At 35.2% G+C, this 22,062-nt stretch overlaps 1 protein-coding gene across 2 annotated transcripts in view; it reads left to right on the forward strand.

Annotated features, from left to right (window-relative positions):
* The first annotated feature begins 371 nt into the window (after positions 1 to 371).
* LOC131150947 (uncharacterized) overlaps positions 372 to 22,062 on the forward strand; it is a 29,061-nt gene continuing 7,370 nt past the window's right edge. The window contains exons 1-4 of one of the 2 annotated variants that reach the window (XM_058102033.1): positions 372 to 637; positions 1,169 to 1,240; positions 4,425 to 4,458; positions 17,937 to 19,734. In XM_058102033.1, the coding sequence (XP_057958016.1) occupies positions 558 to 637; positions 1,169 to 1,240; positions 4,425 to 4,458; positions 17,937 to 19,734 (1,984 nt within the window). In that variant the 5' untranslated portion in view covers positions 372 to 557. Of the gene's footprint in view, positions 638 to 1,168; positions 1,241 to 4,424; positions 4,459 to 17,936; positions 19,735 to 22,062 lie in introns of those variants that run through there. The other variant, XM_058102034.1, reaches the window with a different exon arrangement.

The following is a 22,062-nucleotide window of genomic DNA, read 5'->3' on the forward strand; positions in this document are numbered from 1 at the left end:
CTTTACATATATAATACAAATAATATCGATAGTATATATAAAATTTTAAGATATATAATATATAAAATATTGTAATATAATATATATATATAATTATTTATTATCAATTTATACTATTTGATTAATTCAGCCAAAAATCAAATCGAAAATTGAAAATTGAAATTCTACGAAAATAAAAATCAAATCAAACCGAATCAAATCAATTGAATTTACTAGATTAATTCACTTAATTTAATTTTAACCATATCATGCCCAACTAATTGAATGGCGGGTTAGATTGGCCGGGACCCATGCTCACCCTTGATCAACACGGCTCGCCCTTCCCGCCAAAACAGAAACCGTAGCCCGTAGGCCAACGCAATATTGTGTCGGTCTGTTTATTCTTATTTTTATATTTTTCAATGGCCAAGGATACTCGGACCAAAACCCTTTCACCTTTGCAATAGGCAAGCAGCATTCCTAAACCCTAAACCCCAAGCATACGACGCCCCTAAGATCAAGCAATAAACCCTAATTCGCATATTCTTTCTGCGTCGGTCCGCATCATCAGCAGCCTCATGCGTTTCTTTCAAACGGATTGTGAATCGCTGCTCTCTCAAATGAAGCACCAAGAGAAGCAGCTCGTAAGCAAACGGAGGTCAATTCTAACCTTATTTTGACTCTACAATCGATGCAACCCTTCACAGTTTATACAGTTATATGTGTATTTTTAAAGTTTTGATTTTAAATTTATCACCAATGATTTAATTTAATGGACTCTTCAGAGGATATGATGTAATTGGGCGGTGTATCTGTAGGATAACCAATTTTGAAATAATTGGACTGGTTTATTTGTGGGATGACCAATTTTGATTTGTAAATTTTGGCTAACTAAGAGGTGGATGGTTGTTTTCACTGTGTACTGGTTTATGAGCCAGTCACCTCGTTAAATGTAGAGAGATGCGGGCTTACTATAACACTGGGTTTAAATTTTTTATTTTTGTTTTCGCCGAAATTATTTCTTTACGTCTGTCCGTGCAAGATGTTCAACTCTATGTGTGTGTATGTGCGTGTGTGTGTGTTTTTTTGTATTATATCTATATACATATATATGGATCTGAATTTTTTCAATTGCATGGTGTTCATATGTCTAATTCATATGAAAAAGTTTTAAATTACTTTCATTCAGGTGGTTAATGGGACTTCCTGTATCCAAATCCGAGCAAAAGAATATGAAGGGGTCAAAGTTCTTAGAAGACAGGTAATTTGGGAAAAAATATATAAATGTATTATTGTTAATTTTCCATTTAAAACAATATATTTTTCATGCAATTTATTTATATTAACAAATTTATTGACTCCCATTGAATTTTTTGTATATATCAAAGTTTTGAACTTCACCGGTTATCTTTATATTGGTTCTTCAGAAGTTAAATATAATTATCTATTTTTGATAATGCTATGTTTATAGTAAGTAATAAGTGATTAGCCTTTCTCAATGGTAGGCATAGCAAAAAACAAAGAGAATTTTATATCCAAATTTAGGCATTGGGAATTATCATCACACTGCTGACAACTAGTGTGCTGGAGCCCATCATAAATTGGCAGTGAAGCATACATGGTTGTTGACTGAAATTTGACATAGGAGAACAGAAGACCTCTTGCACTAAATTTACACTAGCACAAATAGTTTATTGTAGTTTTGCAAAAATGATACAAATTTCTAAGCTAACATGTGACCCACACTTTACTAACTTTTATTACAAATAATGTCCCATCCAGGAATTGTCTACCTTTCATAGAAATATATATGTTTAATTAAAGCTAAGAAGTTATCAGCTCAGTGGTTCTGTGCAGTCTTTGGCTCTTACGTCATATTCATGGAAGTCGATTCAGACCTGCCAAAATTTGGGTGGCTTGTGGTTATATTTAGGCAGCTTTAAATATGGTATTATCGCTGACGTGGCTGTCATTCGCATATGTAACTTTTAAATGCAAACAAATATTTGACCAAGTTTTGAGTGAGAAATATAACCAGTTTTTTATGTTTCTAGACAACGACTTCTTTTTTTTCCTCTTCAGAGGAAAAACTTGAAATGACTGCCTAATTCTCCAAAAAGGTTTGAAGAAAAAAAGATGCAGGGTGAATTTTACAATTTACTGAGGTGCATAGGTCTAAAAATATATGCTACATTATGTCATTGTACTGTATATATGGTAGAGAACAGAGATTAAGAAAATTGTACACTCTAATAACTAAGTCATTTCTTTGTCTTTACATTTTGGAGTTTCTTTTTTTCTTTTTACAATAAGTAGAACGTATTAAAATGGCACCTAGGAGGTGTCCAACTCATTTACAAGACAGGTCGAGTCAAAGATTAAAAGGTCCAGCCAATCAGTTAGACTAAGGCTGGAGGTTAGTATTCCAAAAGAATGAATGCTGCATTTGAGAGCATTGATTTGGGGTCTTGAATTTGGATTTGGGTGAATTTGGACAAAATTTAATACAATTTTTGAATTACGTCTTTTTCAAATCCACACAAATTTAAATCCAAGACCTCTCCTACGGGAAGAGTCCGTGAGTAAATCCTTGATCCTATGTATTGTAAACTCCTTTCCTATAAAGTGTTTATTTTTCTCCACATATTCCAGAAAACAAAAGGGCTTTTTTCATCTGAACTTCATCGGCTGTGCCATGGAGATCACGCTCTTTCTGTCATAGCAGAAGGGATTACACTGACTCAGGAACCACGCAAACAATGTTTAACCATTTCCAAAGCAAACCCCACGACTCTTGCAAACATGCAGTGAATAAGGGGATGGCAACCCATTGCTTCTTTACAAAGATGACACCAATTTATCAAAATGACCCCTCTCTTCCTGAAGTTATCTCATGTTATGAATTGTGATTGCTTTCCTCACAATCTTTTTTTCTGATAGGATTAAACAATGGTGGGTAAGTTTTTTTGAGGGCAGTATTACCACTCCAAATATGAACCAAAAGTGAACTCTATTGGTATTTGGTTGTCCCCCGCTGCAAACACCACCCCATAAATTGGGAGAAGTCAAGTCTTCTGAGCACAATAACATTATGGAGGCTGCACCCAGAGGGGCTAGAAACCTCCTCACTGTACCAACCACCAGCATCCGACCTATATTTCTCAACGATGACTGATCTCTATAAACCATTCTTGTCCATCCTAAATTTCCAAGCCACTTTCCTGGTGAAACTGTATTAAAAGTTTGAATATCTCTATGATCCTGGCTTCCACTCTAGATAGGCTTAGAAACACCTTCATACTTGATAAACTCTATTCCTAGGAAAACCTTAAAAACTTGCACATGTACAGCATGTCTCATGTTGTTTAACAATCACAGGCTTCAACATTTTTAGGATTTCCACTCTAGTGAATTGTGTCCCATTACTTTTGAATTTGTAATAATAAGAGAGGGCTGTATCCATATTAGTCAGCATAAATATTGCAAATTAATTATTTCCAGAAACTTTAAAAATATCTAGAACCTTTTGCACCAAGAGTCTGAAGTTGGATTAAATTATTTAAGCCTGCAACTATCCCATCACTAAATTCAAATGCGAAAATTTCTGGATGATCAAATATTCTCATGCCTCCTTGGTCAAGTATATTTTAAGAATGATTTTTGGTGTTAAACTCTTTCAAAGTCAAGATACCTTAGGGCTAGTTAGAGTGGTGGTATTAGAACTGATAATATAAGTAGCAGGAAGCATAAGTCTGAGTAGTGAAGGGTGCCTTTCTTCCTTATGTAGTGCTAGTGTGCTAGTGATTAGATGCATTAGAAAAGGCTGTTGGTAGCAGTATAGCCCAGTCATAGTGGCAAAGAGTGGTGAATGTTGTACTTTCATTGCTTTCCCAATCCCCTCTCTTGTCATGTCAATAGTAGTGTCAAGTCACTATGGAGTTGAGAACTACCAAGAAAAAGGCTATCCACAAACTACAAAAGAACTACTTTTTAAGAAAAAAATCCCTATCAACAAAAATTGTAAAGTGTAATATGATTGATATCTTCTTTCTTTTGTTTATTAGTTTCATTAAGTAACAACTCGACATAAAAGCTTAAGTTGTTAGGTGAGGGACCAAGAATAGGTTTTAGGCTTAGCTATAGTTTAGGGACCAGGCTTAGGTTATTACTTCTGAAAGATAACAATAAAATCCAACAAAAAATATCCCATGACTGGATCTATATGGTTGTAGAGTTGTAGTGCCAAATTTAATATTGAATCATTGATTATTATGTAAACTGCAACTGTATTTTTAAGATAAATCCCATGACTGGATCTATATGATTGTAGGGTTGTAGTGCCTAAGCTAATATTGATTATTTATGTAAACTGTAACTCTGCATTTTAAATATTTTCTTCTTCCTTTACTTTAATATAATTAATGTATTTTTTTTTAAATGCACAGATATGTATCTGAATCATTTCTCAGGGAAGACGACGTAAGTTATTTCCTATGACCTAAGTGATGCGGCCAGAATGATTGTCATATATCCCATGAAGTTATTGATGATTGTGAATGATTTACAAAGAGGTCATTAATATTTGTATGGGACCTAAGCATAGGTGGCCAATTGAGATTCAAATTGATTAATGAAATCTTGATTTGGCGTATTGAAATTCGTGACTCTAATTGAATCGTAAGATGAAGCACAAATTTTAGAAGTTAATTTGAAGTTGCACATGTATGATGTATGTAGAATAAGTAAAATGCATTTTAAAAAGAGAAAACATTTTGATTAACATTGAATAATCATGTATCCTCACATGCATGCAACCTTATATTCATACATGTATGCATATGTTTGTATTAGAAAGCTCAAAAAAGTAGAAATAACTTGCCTTTAAAATAACACAATTTAAAAAAATCTTCATACCGTAACATTTCTAGCTTCTGAATAGATTATGCTTGAGGAGAATCAACAAATAAAGCTTTCATTAGTTTTTCAAACTCCAACCTGAAAAGCCTACAAACCTTTAAATCTTAAAAAAAATTCAAAGGAGAGATAATAGTATGAAGAATTTTGTATATTTGAATTTTTGAGGCCCTTGGAGAAGGTTTTTAAGTCTTATTGTTGTATTACAAATGGTGAAATTTTGGGTTTTTAACTAATTGGGTTTGCCAGGAATCAACTCAATTTTTAAGAACTTGATATAGACCTGACTACTTATTGATTTATGTATAATAAAATTCAAATCACAAATCTTATGACTTGGATTGAGAATTGTATGATTTTATAGTCTCTATTGCATTCTTAATTTCAACTAACAGATTCAAAGAGACAGGCTAGTAAATCAAATTGAATATCTGATTCCAAATCAAGATTGTGTGATTTTGACAATCATGGACCCAAGTAACCAACCTGTTTTGGTAGCATTACATGAAAATGAGATGTAAGAATAAATAATTGTGATGATTTCACTCTAGATCAATGCTGTTCTTCTTAAGTTGTATTGCAGATAACCATATTTGTCAGGTCTACAGTCTGTTGCTTAGATGTAATATGCCAGGTTTTACATATTATAAAACATTGTAGGCAAATCTGTCCTGTGATTGTTCCTTTTACACTTAACATGGTTATTGTTGCATTGGAAGTCTTTGGGGTCATTGTAAATGATAAATAAGCCACTGCGAGGGCCTAATCTTATTGGTTATAGATGAAGCTTGATGGGTTGACTCTTTTTTAACATTTACTCTGGAATTCATGGCGCACACTCTTTCTTTCCCTCTGTCACCCCAAAATCACAAAGAAAGAAAAACCCCAAAACCGAAAAAGAAAAGTAAAAAAAAAAAATTCGAAATGTCCTCCCTTCTTTTTTGTATGTAGCTTCATCCTTTCCAACCCTTTCTACTATATTTGTTTTATATTACTATATTTACTGTAATATTTTTTGGGATTACATTTTTAATTATAGACTTATAGACAACAGTGGCAACCTGTGAGATGAGGGCCCTGGTCAAGAGGAGGAGATTTGACTTCATTGACAATGGTGATAGAGCCAAAAGGAGAAACTTCAGAGTTACTGAGCCGGATTGAGACTTCCTCCACTTGGTAGTGCTCAACAATGTTTTAAAAGGCTCAATCAAAGCTTGTCTCAAGACAAGGCATGCCCAAAATCATAGTCCAAAACACTGCCCATTATGCACTGAGGGTCGTGCATTTATGCAAAAGACATGCCTCTTGTCCCCTTTGGTTGAGGCTTGCGCATTTTAGGTGTGAATCTCAAGTTAGATTTAATTAGAAAATTTTAATCACATGTTTATATGATGGGAATGTCCTAATATTGAGTTGCTCTCTAAAGTTCTTGAAGCACAACCTTTCCAAAATAATTTAGGGGGCATCTTAGATCATGAAAATAATTAAAACTTTATAATGTTGCAGCTGTCTATTGGCCTGATTTATTTAATGAATTCTAGTTAGCGTTTTTTGAATGGCCAATGGCAACTAGTAGTTTACAAATTATATATGATTTTTAAAAATTTTATGTACATATTTTTTTTTCTTAAAAAAAGAAAGTTCTTAAAAGGTTTACACCTTGCCTCATAAGAGTTAAGATGCCTTGCCTTACACCTTTGCCTTTCAAAACACTGCTGCTCAATCCTTTGAACCTGTGACTATATGACCAGCATTTCTTATTGGATCTCTGGAGAAGGGATTAGAAAATTCTGTTGATTTGACAGTAGTCTTCAGACCATTTGAAAGAGATGGCAGTATCGGCAGATTTCTGATGGTTGTGAAGAGCTCATGAGGAAGGAGATGGGTTATCGGATTACCTTGCACAACCCAAATGGGCCATTAGAAGTAAGATGGGGTGTTCAAAGAGGAATCTGCCCAGGAGAAAGACTGGGAGTAAGGCAAAGGAAATCCACTATCGTAATGGTGGTCAATCCCAAATTGTGCACATCTAGGGTTCAGTGCTTGGTATATTCTCTGGTGGGCAGGTTGGTTGGAGACGGAAGTGTGCCAACAAAACAGGAAGAAGCATGGGGAACATGTCTTAGCAACTTGCATCAGGGGTTAGGATGATGGAAATGCTTGATAATTTTCTTCCTTTATCAGATGAGGCATCTCGCTCAGTGCTAGAAAGTGGGAATTGAGGAAACAGTGAAAGGCAAGCCTACTGCTGGATTGGTGGTATCCAGTTATGATGCTACAGGGTGGATAAACAGCCCAAATCCTTATGGATCGGAGTGGTGGGGCTTTTGGATGAGGAAACCTTTGAAGCCATCGCCAATGCTTGAGGTGGCTTCTTGAAGATTGACAAAGAAACAAGGGCTAGATCTCATCTGGGCCAGAATCCTTATCAAAGCTGGTCAAGAATGTCTGACATGGCGAGCATCGAAGTGACTCATGAGCTGTGGAGGTCTCTTTGTGGGCATAATCAGCCTTGGTGATGAGAACCTTAGCAGAATTGAGGAGGGAAAAAATTATGTGGCTCTCAGGTGCCAGATTAGGTAGGTTGGCAGAAGGCAGAATGTGGATATAAAGCTAAAAAGAATTTCTTTTTGAATTTTAAATCCTCCAAGCTGAAGTCTTGTGTGGTGGGAAACATGCCTGAACAACAAAAGATTGTTTCTTAGTGTTGGACTGCAATATGGACTATGAGAAAACCCATGGTCACCATTCTGATGCAAAGAAAGATAAGAACAAAGCCTGCTGAACTAGCCACGAGTCCACGAGTCTATGGCTCGAGATATGAAGAGAAATGTAGCATATAGAGAAATTGATTGTCACGGTCTTAGAAGGGAAATTGGCTTCATTGGATAACTGAGGTCTTAAATTTTGATTTCGGCTAAATTTTTTAGGCTTCAAGAGTACAGAAATTTTGATATTGATGTCAATTTTGATTTAAAAAATTATAGGAATTAGTAGTAATGCGTGGAATTTTTTATGAAATTTTAGAAACCATTAATAAACACAATGCATGATTTATAAATATTTAAGTAAAATACATCAAGGGCAGATATATGGGGTATGTTGTCCAATAAATGTAATATAATAATTATACTAAACATATTTTACTAAGATAAATTAAAATCATAAATTAGTTAAATATTATTTATAGATAATTTAGACATAAGGTCAAATAATTTTTTTTAGATAATATCTACTTCTTCTCTACTTGCTGAATGACTGAGATGTTGAGCCTTTCTTTGTGGGAGAAAAAACACGGTGGCCCAGCTCAGCTGCTGAGGAGGAGAACTTCATCCATCCCTTGGATTCAAACCCCTCCCGAAATGTAAGGGTTCTCCAACCACTGCTGTTGGTCTCCATAAGAGTAAGGTAGTTCCCAAACTTGTTTTGAGTTCAGCTTCTAAGTAGGTTTCTACCCTTGTTCCTTGTTTGACAAAACCAAGAATTTGCCTGGGGTATGAATATTTTCAGAGCCCAGAATTCTTCCCAAGATTCAAGAAACCATCTGAATTCAGCCATCTCTTGGAAGATGGAGATCCTTCTTCCCCTGCAGTATTCCGTGCTTTTAAGCAAATCATAACTTCCCTCTTCTTAAATCAGGTTGAAAGACTTGACCACCACAGTGCGCTCCCCATCCCTTGGCATCACTTCAAGTCTGGCAACAAACAGAGCTCCTAGCCAGAGAAGCTTGTGAACCAAGAGAAAGCTCGCTAAACTGAGGAATAAGGAGAAGCTTGCAATCTAGTCACAGAGTCAACCAGTGGGAAGCAAGCTAGCACCAAAAAACCAGAGAGAAAGGTCGAAGAGGAAGGCCCAAAACGAGACAAAGAGGACTGCTTGAACTAGGGCTCGGAAGGGAGATAACTGCTTAAGCGCAAGGGGGTTGTGGTTGCACATGATGCACAGCACCGAAGAGGTTAAGGGGAGGACTAAGGCTTGCAGAAAGAGGATAAGGAGAGGGGAGTGGTGGAAAAACCCATTTGTTCAGGAGGTTTGGGGTTGAAATCCCTCCTCACTTTCAATAAAGCCCTCCTCTGGAAGTGTTCGAGGAGGTTCATGAAAGAGAAAGACCACCTTTGGTGGGATATTATTGTTTCTAAATATGGGCTTGTGCACAGTGATTAGACAACTCACAATAGAATAGGTCCCTATGGAGTGGGAGTATGGAAATTCATCAAGAAAGGATGGGATGATTTTTTCCAATTTGAGACATTTCAAGTGGGGAATGGGGCCAATGTTTATTTTTGCCATGATGTGTGGCGTGAGAACTGTAATCTTAGAGCTGCATTTCCTTTCATCTACAGCTTGGCTTGTTACAGAAATGCCCTTATCAGTCATCATCTCCAAATCACTGATCAGGGAATTTTCTGGGACATTCCTTTTACAAGGAATGTGGCAAATTGGGAACTTCACACACTTGCTGACTTCTACATATTTCTCCACAAATTTGGTCACCAAAACATCCCCGACAATCCAAAATGGGCTTTGGACAAAAATGGCATTTTCACCATTAATTCTTTATATAAGAAGCTCTCACCATTGGGAACAAATTGCAATAACTCCCCTTGGATTCACATTTGGAGGGCAGAAGCACCTTCAAAGGATGTCTTTTTTTGCTTGGGAGTCCATACATGGAAATATTTTAACACCTGACAATCTGTATTCTGTAGAAAAGAGGGCTTACAGTCATGAATTGGTGTTTTCTCTGTATGGCTGATGCAGAATCAGTCAACCACATTCTCCTCCACTGCCCCTGGACGAGGAACTTGTGGAGTTTGGCTCTTTCCTTGGCTGGGCAGCAGTGGGTTACATAAAATTCAGTTGGAGGGGAAAATCCATACCTGCAAAGACCAATGGATTGCTGCTGTCTCCAGCCGGCTTAGTGGAAAAGTTGCTAATGGTCATTTTTTAATTCTTTATGTTTGCGACACTCTTCAGAGTGGTTGATGTTTTGTACCACGAGTTGGCATCCCCTTGATGCCTTGCTAATGCCTTGCTAATATATTTTCTTTTTTCTAATAGGAAAAAAAAAATCAAAGTTTAGTTTTTCATATATATATATATATATATATATATATATATATATATATATATATATACTATATAAAAGTATGAAAATGTGTATCTTTTTTGGACAAAAATATCCTTGTCTTTGAAAGTTAAGACTAAATATTGGTAAAAAAGGTATATTTCTTATACTATATGTAGAAGTATCAATGATGCAAATCAATTTGTGTACACAAATATCTATATCTTTTAAAAGTAAAACCAAACATTCTACAAGAATTAAATTTATATACTATATATAGTAATATCAATAGTGTAAATCAATTTGTAGACAAAAATAGCCTTTATCTTTCAAAAGTAAGATCAAATATCGCTAAAAGAAGTAAATTTCTATAGTCTAAAGTAAATTCAATCAAAAATTAGATAAAATTACGTTTAGAATGTGAGTTATTGTTTGGTCTTAAAAGAAAAAAGCTTCCACTTGGCTAAGAAATAAAATAAAGTAATAAACTATTATATATATATATATTCATATCTATATCTATGTCTATGCTATGATTAAAAGTAAAAATACAATAAATTGTTTTGTGGCAAAAATGACCTTGTAATTTTACAAAACATTCTTAAAAGAAAGTAAATTCAAACAAAATTAGATAAAAGCATATTTATAAATTCGTTTTAGATGTGTTAAATATTGGAATCTAAAGAAAGAAACTTCATTAGACTAAAGAACGAATAAACTGGCATTGTACATATCATAAATAGGCTTAGCAGAAAATTTGAAAAGACAATTTTGGTAAGATGTGGATAGTATTTTACAAGGGATCTCGATGTTTGTGAGGACATTCATAGGAGCTGATTTGAATGGTCACGTTGGGAAGGATAATATAGGGTATGAGAGGATACATGGAGACCTTGGATATGGAGATAAAAATGAGTCCAGTGATATAATCTTAGATTTTGCCATGTCTTACGATTTGGTTATATTGAATACTTGCTTTAAAAAAAGAGAAGAACACTTAATAACCTTCAAGAGTGGGAACAATAAAAGCCAAATAGATTTCTTTTTAACTAAGAACTGGGGCTGTTTATCTTGCAAGGATTGTAAAGTTATCGCAGGTGGAAGTTTGACTACACAAAATAGAGTCTTAGTATTAGATATACATATTAAAGAATGAAAGAGAAGGAGTGACATAAATCAACACAAGAGGACTAGATTGGAACTTGAAGGGAGATACTATAGTAAAATTCAAAGAAAAAATGAACAAAAAGTGTGATTGGACAATAGGGAATAAGGTTGATGCAAATACTGTTCGGAATAAAATGGCGAATTCTATCGTAAGGACAGCAAAAGAGATTTTAGGGGAGTCCAAAGGAACATACTTGGGTAGTAAAGAAAGTTGGTGATGGGATCAAGAAGTCCAAAAAGTCGTTAAGACAAAAAGAAATTGGTATAAGATATGGCAAAATTGTAAAAATATAGAAAATCTTGAAAAATATATAGAAGCTAGAAAAAATGCAAAAAAGACTATCAATGAAGTTAAACATAAAGCTTATGTATATACTAAGTTAGATACAAAATAAGGAGAAAAAGACATTTATAGACTTGTTAGAGCTAGAGAAAGAAAATGCAAAGATTTAGGTTTTTTAAAATGTATAAAGAACGAGAATGATAATGTCTTAATTAGAGAAGAATACATAAAAGAAAAGTGGCGTAGATACTTTGATAAGTTGTTCAATGAAAAACAAAATGAAAGATTGAACTTGGAAGTGACAAAAGAAGAGAAGATTAAAAATAGGAGATTTGTTAGTAAAATTGGAGTCCTTGAAGTTAATATGACATTAAAAAAGATAAAAGTGGGAAATTTATAGGACCTGATAAAATACCAACTGAAGTTTGGAAATTTTTAGGGGATAAAGGAATTATTTGGTTAACTAATCTATTCAATAATATTATAAAACCCAATAAAATGCCAGAAGAATGGAGGGAAAGTACGTTAGTACCTCTGTATAAAAACAAAGGCGACATTCAAAACTGTATATCGTGGAATTAAGATTATGAGTCGTACGATGAAATTATGGAAAAGGGTAATTGAACATAGAATAAGATTAGAAACAAAGACTTTAGAAAATCAATTTGATTTTATGTCTGGGAGATCAACAATAGAAACTATTTATCTTTTAAGAAGTTTAATGGAAAAGTTTAGGGAAAAGAAGAAGGACTTGCATATGATTTTTATTGATCTAGTGAAAGCTTATGATAGAGTACCTAGGGAAGTGCTTTGGCAAGTATTAGAAAAGAAGGGAGTTTGTAGTAGATATACGAAGGTCATTAAAGATATGTATGAAAGAGTAGAGACTAGTGTTAGGACCGTAGGATGAGAGTCTAGAGAGTTGCCAATCTCATTAGGTGTTCATCAAGGTTCTACTTTGAGTCCTTATCTTTTTACTTTAATAATTGATAAAATTACTAGGAATATCCAAGATGAGATCCCTTGGTGTATGTTGTTTGCAAATGATATCATGTTGATTGGTGATGTAGGAGTGGAGTGGAATCTAAGCTAGAACTTTGGAGAGTCACATTAGAGTCTAAAGGGTTAAGGATAAGTAGGAATAAGACTGAATATATGAAATGTAATTTCAGTAATGTAAAGAGTTGCAACAGAGAGAAGATTAAACTCGATAATGAAGAGATTAATGGCACTGATAGATTTAGATATCTTGGATTTATTATGCAAGGTGAAGGGAAAATTGAAGAAGATACAATACATAGAATTAAGACAGATTGGGTAAAATGGAGGAGTGCGTTAGGTGTGTTGTGTGACCGTAGAATACCCTTAAAATTAAAAGGAAAGTTTTATAAGACGACTATAAGGCCAGCTATGCCTTATGGTTCATAATGCTAGGCAACTAAGAAACAACATATACAAAGAATGAAAGTTGTTGAGATGCGTATGCTAAGGTGGATGAGTGGTTTAACATAAAAGATTAAGTAAGAAATGAACATATATGCGAAAATTTAGGCATAGCAACGGTTGTAAACAAGATAAGGGAGGGGCGATTTAGATGGTTTGGGCATTTAAAACACAAGCCTAGTAAAGCATTTGTGAGGAGAAGTGAGTTAGTTATGGTTTTTGGCATGAAAAGGGGTAGGGGTAGGCCTAAAATTACTTGGAATGATGTGGTGAGAAAGGATTTAATAGCCCTTAATCTAATAGAGAAAAATGCTCTGGATCGGGTGAATTGGCGGAAAAGGATTCATGTAGCGGACCCCACCTAGTGGAATTTAAGGCTTGTTGTTGTTATTGTTGTTGTACATATATATCACATATAAAGTACGAGTAGTGTAAATTATTTTATAGACAAAAATATTATTATCTTTTAATAGTAAAACTAAAAAAATAATAAAAAAAATTCTATAAATATGAGATAAATTTACATTTTTTTATAGAAAAAGAAGAGATTTCATTAGAAATAGAAGAATTTGCAGAGAGGAGATTGAGATATCTCTAATCAAAATTATGGGAAAATCCAGGAAAAAAAAATTCTAAAAAGCACAAAAAAATACATTAGAGTATCAAAGTGAACAATTCCTCCAATCTTGTTATCCGAAAAGCTCGCTTCCTTAAAGCATCCAAAACCAATGCACCATAAAGAGGCCAGGTAATGAATCTTTTCCCAAGCCAACTGCCTATTCAATTTTTCCCCTGAAAAATCCATATGCATTGCACTCCAGCCGTATGTCCCACAGCACTGCGAAAATTCCACATTTCCAAAGAGCAGCCCCATCCTTCTTCCAAAATCCTCAAAAGAAATAGCCAACATTCCTTCCTCCGATGCTGGACAAACCCAAGCTTCTCCTAATGCACCAAATAATTTATTTCAGATGCTCCAAGCAAAATCACAATGTAAAAACAAATGAGATGCCGACTTAGAATTCAAGTAAAAATGCACACAAACATATGGAGATAAGGCCTTCAAAGGTCTCCTAATTTGAAACGGATTATTAGAATTGATTCTATTAAGCACAATTAGCTATGAAGGCCTTAATTTTTAGGGGAGATTTGGCCTTCCAAATATGTGAGAATAGAGGAAAGCAAGAGTTGGAACATGCTAAAAACTCAAGATTTACAAGTATGAACCCCTAAATGACCCAAAGCCCAAGACCGAGTAACCCTATTTGAAGAAAGATGACAATTATTCAATAACGACAACAAGGAGGAGAATTCCATCAACTCTCTATCATTTAGAGATCTTCTGAAATGAAAATTCCAAGAAACCAAAGGGCTAATCAAATCAATCACAATTCACAAAGAAAGAAATCATAGTATCTCGCCCTGAGCTCAATCAAAAGAGACGAGGTAAGATGTAGATAAAACATCATTCCCAAACCACAAATCTTTCCAAAAACGAATCCAAGAACCCCTCCCACCACAAAATTAATGTGAGTGAATAAGGGACAAATTTGAGAAATAGATCTCCATGGACTCTCCAAAGAACATTGCAAACTAATAGTAGTATCCCACCCATTCACCCCCGACCCATGCTTACTTCTAACCACTTTATGCTGAAGGAAATGATCTTCTAAGGGAAAGCACCATAACCATTTAGCTAGGTGAGCAATGTTTTGAAACACCAAATTTCCAAGATCCAACCCTCCTGCCATTTTAAACCTACAGACCTCCTCCCACCGTACTAAGTGATCCCGAAAACCCCCAACTCCAAACCATAAGAAGTCTCTCATAGTTAGATTTACATTTACAATTTTTATTTTAAAACTTAAGATTTGCACATAAAAAAAAATTCATATGATTAAAAAAATAAAAAATAAACATAATGGTATTATAAATGCTAAATAAATGGTATATCTTAAAATAAAATAGGTACTTCTTTTGAGTTCTAAAATCTTCTAAAAATTATCATAAAGTGCCTAATATCATTTGGATAAATTATTATATTTCTTTCAAAAGCTGGAATTTAAAAAAAAAGTATTGACCTAGAAGTGCCCTCCAAATAATAAATTTTAAATTTATTTGAAACATAGAAAATTCATTAATTATCATTAATTAAGAAAAAAATAAAAATTATAAATATTTTAGTTAGCAAATCAAAATTTAGAATTGCAATAAAATTATTAATATTTTCTTTAGAGGAAATCATATATTTGATTTTTTTATAAAATGAAAAATAATAAAAATATATTAAAATTTTTATTTATAAGGATATATAGAAATTAAAATTAAATATTTTGCATAATTTTAATTAGAGCATTCATGTCTATGTTTATGTATTTAATACTTTTAAACAAAATATGAACTTTTATAACTAACTTTGAATATTCATACTTTAATTTTATAAACTAAATTATGAAAATATATTTTTAGTTTTTAGAATGTATATAATTTATTAAGAATTAATAAAAACATTTACAGAATATGATTCACTACAATCATGTGCAACCCACATGACATATATACTAGTATTTTTAAAGTTTGAAAGCTATAATTCATACTTTTCTCGTAGTAATCTTTAGTTTTACTGAAAAAAGGAAGATAAATTAAGAGAGATTTTTTTTTGTGGGGTTTGAATCTCAAAATTTTGATTTCAAGAAAATTTCAGTCTAGTTAAAATTTAAAAAACTTTTGCTGAAATTTTGAGAACTTGATAAATTTTGAATAATTTGTAGAAATTTTGTAAAATGGAAATTGACTGCCATTTTGATTTCAAGGGTGATAGAAGGCAGAAATTTTGATGGAAAATTTGACAATTTCATGGAAATTAAGACCATGCAGATGTCTTGCCTGTCATTGAGCTACCCCAAGATCTCGATAAGGAGTTTCACAACATGCCAGACTCAACAATGCAAGAGTTAGGTGAATATTGGTTGTCCAAGAGATCAGTTATGGTGGCAGACATAGCCAGGACTGGTTTTGGGCATCCTAGTTCATGGAGAAGATGTGGAGGCATAGTGAACTCATTTTGCGGCTGGAGCTGACATCTCTGAGGGGAAGAAGCAAGCAATAGTGCAGGTGATGCAAAATGATGACTGATTGTGTCTGTTCCACTGCAGCAATACTCTTAGTGAAGGAAGCAATGAAGCAAACAATTGAAAAGAAGGATGGTAACTGAGAAGGGAGGCATCAACATGGGTTGAAGGCTTAAAGCCAAAAGCAAGGTTTTGAAAAATTCCTGGTTGTTTCTACTTTCAACATCCACCTGCAAAGGGGAAATAATTGGCAATAGACGACCAAAAAATAAAGTTGGGCAGGGCTCATGAGGTGCAAGAATTTTTATGGATTATCCTGTGCCTCAATGACTCTGACGAGAGGATGTTGATTAAATGGCCCCTTTCCAGGCATCAGTTCTCTCTATCTAGACTGGTTTGATTTAAATTTTCCCACCTTCTTAATTGAATATTTAAATCCTTCAATTTGAACCACATGTTCTCAAAGTAAAATGGTGTCAGCCCCACTTAATTCCACCAGTATTGAGAAGAATAGGATGGTGATTGAAGATTGGTGTTGGGAGGATGTATTGAACCACTTTTGCGTAATGCTCTTTCCAACCCCTGGACACCAAGAACCTGTCAAATCTTGAGAGAGAGGATGGCAATGGGGCAACATGGATGTTAATGCGGGGCGTGTGATACTGTATTTAAAAAAGTAAAATCTATGAAGATTTCATGCTGATGGTCATCCAGCATATACATTGTAGAACAAAGGGTTATAAATGATTTTAATGATGGTCATACTGATGAGTGTCCAGCATATGCTTGATAGAAGTAGGCTCATCAATTGGGTATATGACAGCCTTTTTCTGCACATTTACTGAAATCTAGTAACTTCACTGGTGGTTTTTCTTTTGAAAACCTGTAAAGTTTAAGAAATTGGATGGCTAGACTGCCTTTGGAACCTAAATTGCACAGTTATGATTGAATAAAGGGACAAATAATTCGGAGGACAGGAGCTCTAAAAATATCATTAATATCATTAGTGTAAAAATTCTTGTTTTTATTCAGTAAGTTTCTGAAAGCAGGGTCATGGTGACCTGCTAAATAACTAGTGCAACTGCTTATGTGTCAATTTCTGCATTTATACAAGCTCTGTATCATGTAAAGACACATGATGCCGCGATGCACATCCACGGACACCCACTATGACTTGTGTAGCATAACCAGCAAAGCTGCCATAGAAATTGATTGTTAACCAAGGTAGTTGCTATTCCCTTTAAATTACAATTAAAATCAAACTTTAAACTCGCCAAGTAGCTGTTTTCTAGATTTAAGTTGGACAGCTAAATTTTATTTGTAGGACCTAAAAAAAACGGTGCCCCAGGCCGCAAGGCTCCCTGCTTTGCAAGGCTGCTCCTTGTGACCGATAGAGCCTAAACTAAACAAAAAATTCTTTTAACCAAGCACCAATATAGAACTGTATCCTTGATTCCTGTCATTCAAAGAAACTCATAGAAAGGAATGACTAGATCTGAAAAACTGTCATGGGCTGAGATGTGTTTTGGTCATGACTCACTTTAGTCCACGTTGCAGAATTTTAATATTTTGTAAGTTTAATTGATATCTTCACTCCTGTACTATAGGCTGCTGCAAATGAGGTCTTATGTTTTATTTTGTGAGATTGTCCTAAGATAGTGTAATGTGATTACAAAATCGTTTTGTCTTCCTTGTTTTCTATTATGTTTTATATGGGGCTGCATGCTGTTACCTGTTACCTGTTACCTGTTACCTGTTGGCATCAAGATGTTGCCCAAGTTCAGGTATAGAAGGATCGTTTTTCTCCTTCAAAAAGCAGACTGATATATAGTTGCATCTACAATTGTCACCTGCTATGTCTCTTTTGGTTAATCTGTGGTTGTTGTGTGGGTTTATCTTCTCATGCATAGCTTGTTAGACTAATTTTTACACTGTCCCATAATTTTCTCACTATCATCTTGTGATGTTTCGTAATTTCTGTCTTGTGACATTTCTTAATTTCTGTTTTCAGGTGTTTTATGAGGCTGTCAAAACTTGTGTTGAAAAAGAATTCGGAGCATGTTTTTGGGGAAGAGGGCATCATGTAGTCGACAACAATATGCAACTGGATTTGCCTCATATTAAAAAATTTCTTTTCTCCCATCTAGATGATTTGACCAATAAAGGACTTTACTTTTTTGCCAAGATGCTTACAGGAGAGACTGTTAAGTTTGAAAAAACCCACAGGAAGATGAAGAAGCTCATCAGGGAATCTCTCTCAAAAATTCTTAATAATCGTGGTCAAAACCATCACCAAGCAGATTTGAGTACACTGCTATCTAAGCTTCTTGAGGATCGAGATAATTTCCGAAAGAATTATATCACACTTTGGACTGCTGCAACCCAATGTCATCATGATGCTGTTATGAAGGTACTGGACGGACTTGAGGACATGCCTTTCCAAACCCTCAATGCAATGCACAGGAAGCTCAAAGGTGTCAAGGGAGGAGTCCCACAGCTTCATCACTCCAAATCTGGTTGGAGTCGAGACCGTTTAGTCTGTCAGGTGAGGAGTACTTCTTTGGAGATGCTTTCAGAACTTGGTGAAGGGGATGTACTACAGGAGCCATTAGCTAAAGCAATGGCAGTTGCTAACTTGTCACTGAAGATAACACCAGGCAATCCTAATTCATTAGTAACAGAGTTCCAACAATTTCCCCCAGAAATAGAGTCCTTGCAGAACAACATAATAAAGGCTATTTGGTTACTAAAATATAAAGTTAGACCAGCAGAATTAAAGAATTTACAACTTGTTCTTGACCCGAAGGCTGAATTATCTAAGAGGAGTCTAAAAACAGCGATTGGGAAATTGCTGACTGAATATCTATTTGAGTGCGGTGACTTGGATACCATCCCAAAGTTTTTATTAGAAACCCTTGATATTATCAACAGGAGGTCTCAAAGTTCAAGGCATTCATATTTTTCAAACAAGGAAATAGAAGAGGAGGTAGAACATGTATTGAGTGTCAGTGCTCAGATGAAGCAGATTCTATGGGACTTGCTTCCCGACCGTGGGTTAGATCAAGATTTCACTGATGCATATGTGGAGGATCTAGATGAAGATTATGATAGTGATAATTATGATGATTGGGAGCAGAACTCTAGCAAGTTTCAAATTAGTACTTCTCATTCTAGTTATTCATGTCAGCTAATGGGAAGTATTGGGGACTCAAATACAATTGACTGTAAGCCATCCACCTCTTCCAACCAGGAAATAGGCTCCCCACAACTTGTTGCTCCAATTGGAAGGTCTAATGGGGATTCCACTGAGGGAGCTGAACCTGGTAATATTTCTGACATGAATTTAATAGATCCCCAAACTTCTCCCATTCAGCGATCAAAATTTCTGAACAGTGTGCAGACCATGGGTACAAATCAAGTAGAGAAGATGGATGAAAGAGGACCGACATATTCTAATTTGGTTACATCTACAATGCATATGAGTGATTCTCCTGGTCTTGTTTCTGCAAATGGAAGGTTAAATGACAATTCTGTAGAAAGACAGGACGTTGAAGCAAATACAGGGATTGGTTCTGTAGAAAGACAGGACTTTGTTTCTGCAAATGAAGAAAAAATTTTGCCCGACAACAAAAGCATGTCTAGGAATGAGTATCTTGCCTTCCAAGAAGTTTGTGACAAGACTAGTATGGTTGCATATCATCTCATTGGTCGTTCATTGGAGCTTTTCGCCCTAAGAGAAGGTTTTGATTTAGACTTTAGTGCTGAATCATATCTCAGAGGCAATTTCTTAATTTCTGAAGATTTCCAAGGTAATGAAAATATGTTCTTTGTTTGATTCGACTCTTTAGACAATTTTTCTTTTTGAGGTTGGGGATTGGTGAGGGATTGGTGGGTGGTAAAACCTAACTATCATCATTATGGTTTGCAATTCTTGGAATCACTATGCTGTAGTTTTCTGTCAAATATATCCCTGCACTTAGAATGGAATGCTCCCAAAGCATGGTGAATTGGACCACAGCAATTGCTAATTTAAAAAATTGGAAAATGATAAATAGTAGTAGTTGTGCCAGTAAAGTTACTTCCCTTGGCTTCCAAACCCAACCTGTGCCATTGCCAATGATAGATGCTCAAACTACTTATAAGAAATGAGAACCAAAGAGAATTCAAAATCAAGGAAGAAGTTATATTGAAGAGAAAAGAATGTACAAGAAGGAGAACAAGAAATCCTCCTTATAAGAAATGAGAACCAAAGAGAAAAAAAAAAAAAATCAAAACAGTGCTGCCATCCAATCACGCAAAAGATCTGAAGAAGATGGCCCTTTAAACAACTACTGCAGAAGCCAACAAGGAGGCCCTATACTCTTTCTATCCCAGGCACAGAGCAAGTCATCTTCTTCCCTTTAAAATTACAAGCATTCCTCTCCAACAAAATACCTTGCAAGACAGCAAAAAAACCCGCACCTCTACAAAGCTGAACTAAATCTACTTCTCATTAATAAATCCTCCACTGACTCTGGACAAACCTTACTCTCTCCAAATAAACCAAATAGTTTTCTTCCAAACTCTCCAAGAAAATGAATTGTGAAGGAACATGTGAGAAGTAGATTTTTGAACTAGAAGAACACAAAGTTAAAAGCCTCCTTTGCAACAAATTGTTACTGTCAACTCTATTAGGTACAACTATCCAAATAAAAGCTTTAATCATAGGGGAGATTTGGCCTTCCAAATGGTACAATGAAGCAGGAAAGAAAAGTTTTCTTGGATCAAAAGCTCAAAAACGGACTTGCAAGAGATTTCCCTAGATTCTGGTACCCACAACTGATAGTCTCTCATAACGGCATGATGACTACCTTCCAACAAGCACAATGAAGAAGAGAGCTCCAACACCTCCCTACTATCAAGAGACCTACGGGAATGGAAGTCCCAAGAAATCTCATCCCCATTTGAAATACAAATAAAGGAAGAGATAGTTCCACTGTGCAACGAGGAAAGCCTATGCAAATGGGGAAAGGAAGTGCGAAGCACACCATCACACAACGAAATGTCTTCCTAAAAACCAAATGCAATTCTCAGTACCACAATAAATATGGTGTAAGGGATAAAAAGAGGATAGATCTACAAAATAACTTTCAAAGGCTTTCATTGGTTCATTTTAGGCACATTTTAGAATCCCGCCCATTACTTTACAATTTACGTGCCCAATTTACTTTAAATAATTTTATGCCCAAGGGAAATCTCCTCTAAGGTAAATGGCCAAAGCCATTGACCCATTAAAGCAACATCAACTTGCCAAGGCCCAATCGCCCTTCTTTTTAGAGCTACATGGCGGCACATAATGTCCTAACTAACTAAATGTTCATTTTCCTTCCCTACTTTAGAACAAACAACTCTTTTAAGAGATATTTCTTGCTACACTCACTAGAATTATAAAAATATACTAGAATAGAGAAGAATGCTCAAAAGACATGCCTAATTAAGGGTGATCCTGCCACATAGAGAAAATAAAGTACCTTTCTATCTTTCTAATCTCGTATACACCTTCGCTAGAGAATCTCAAAACTCAATAGGCCTAGGATTACCACCCAAACGAGAAAGTCGATCCTCTTGCCTAACCCCCTTCAAAGCCCTAAACCACAATTTAGGTTCTCCGTTAATAATGATGTGAAAAATGCATTTGACAAGATGACTCCATTTTCTTCTTAAATGATCATAGCCCTTCTTTCAAGAGTATTTTGGGTATTCTTCATGTTTTTGAGAGGGTGTCTGGGCTTAAGATTAACATGGGGAAGAGTGGTTTGTGTGTGATGTGTGTGCAAGGGAGTGGTCTTTTAATGTGTGGCATTGTTTATTAGATTGGATGTTGACTTATCCCCTTGTTGACTTATCCCCTTGGGAGGTAACCCTAGATCCATGGATTTTTGGAACTTGGTAGTGGAAAGCATGGTGAAGCATTTAGATTGTTGGAGGGGGCTCTTTTCTCTTATTCAAGTTTGTTGAATTGGGATGTGATGTGCATGTCTAAATTGGAGGGTGGATCCTGAAAAGTTGGTATGTCTAAAAACACTGTTCTCTTAGCTAAATGGCTATTGCATTCAACCCAAACCCCCCCCCCCCCCAACAAAAAAAAAGGATTCTTC

The sequence above is a fragment of the Malania oleifera genome, chromosome 3, assembly GCF_029873635.1.
Source record: "Malania oleifera isolate guangnan ecotype guangnan chromosome 3, ASM2987363v1, whole genome shotgun sequence".
Taxonomy (NCBI): Eukaryota; Viridiplantae; Streptophyta; class Magnoliopsida; order Santalales; family Ximeniaceae; genus Malania; species Malania oleifera.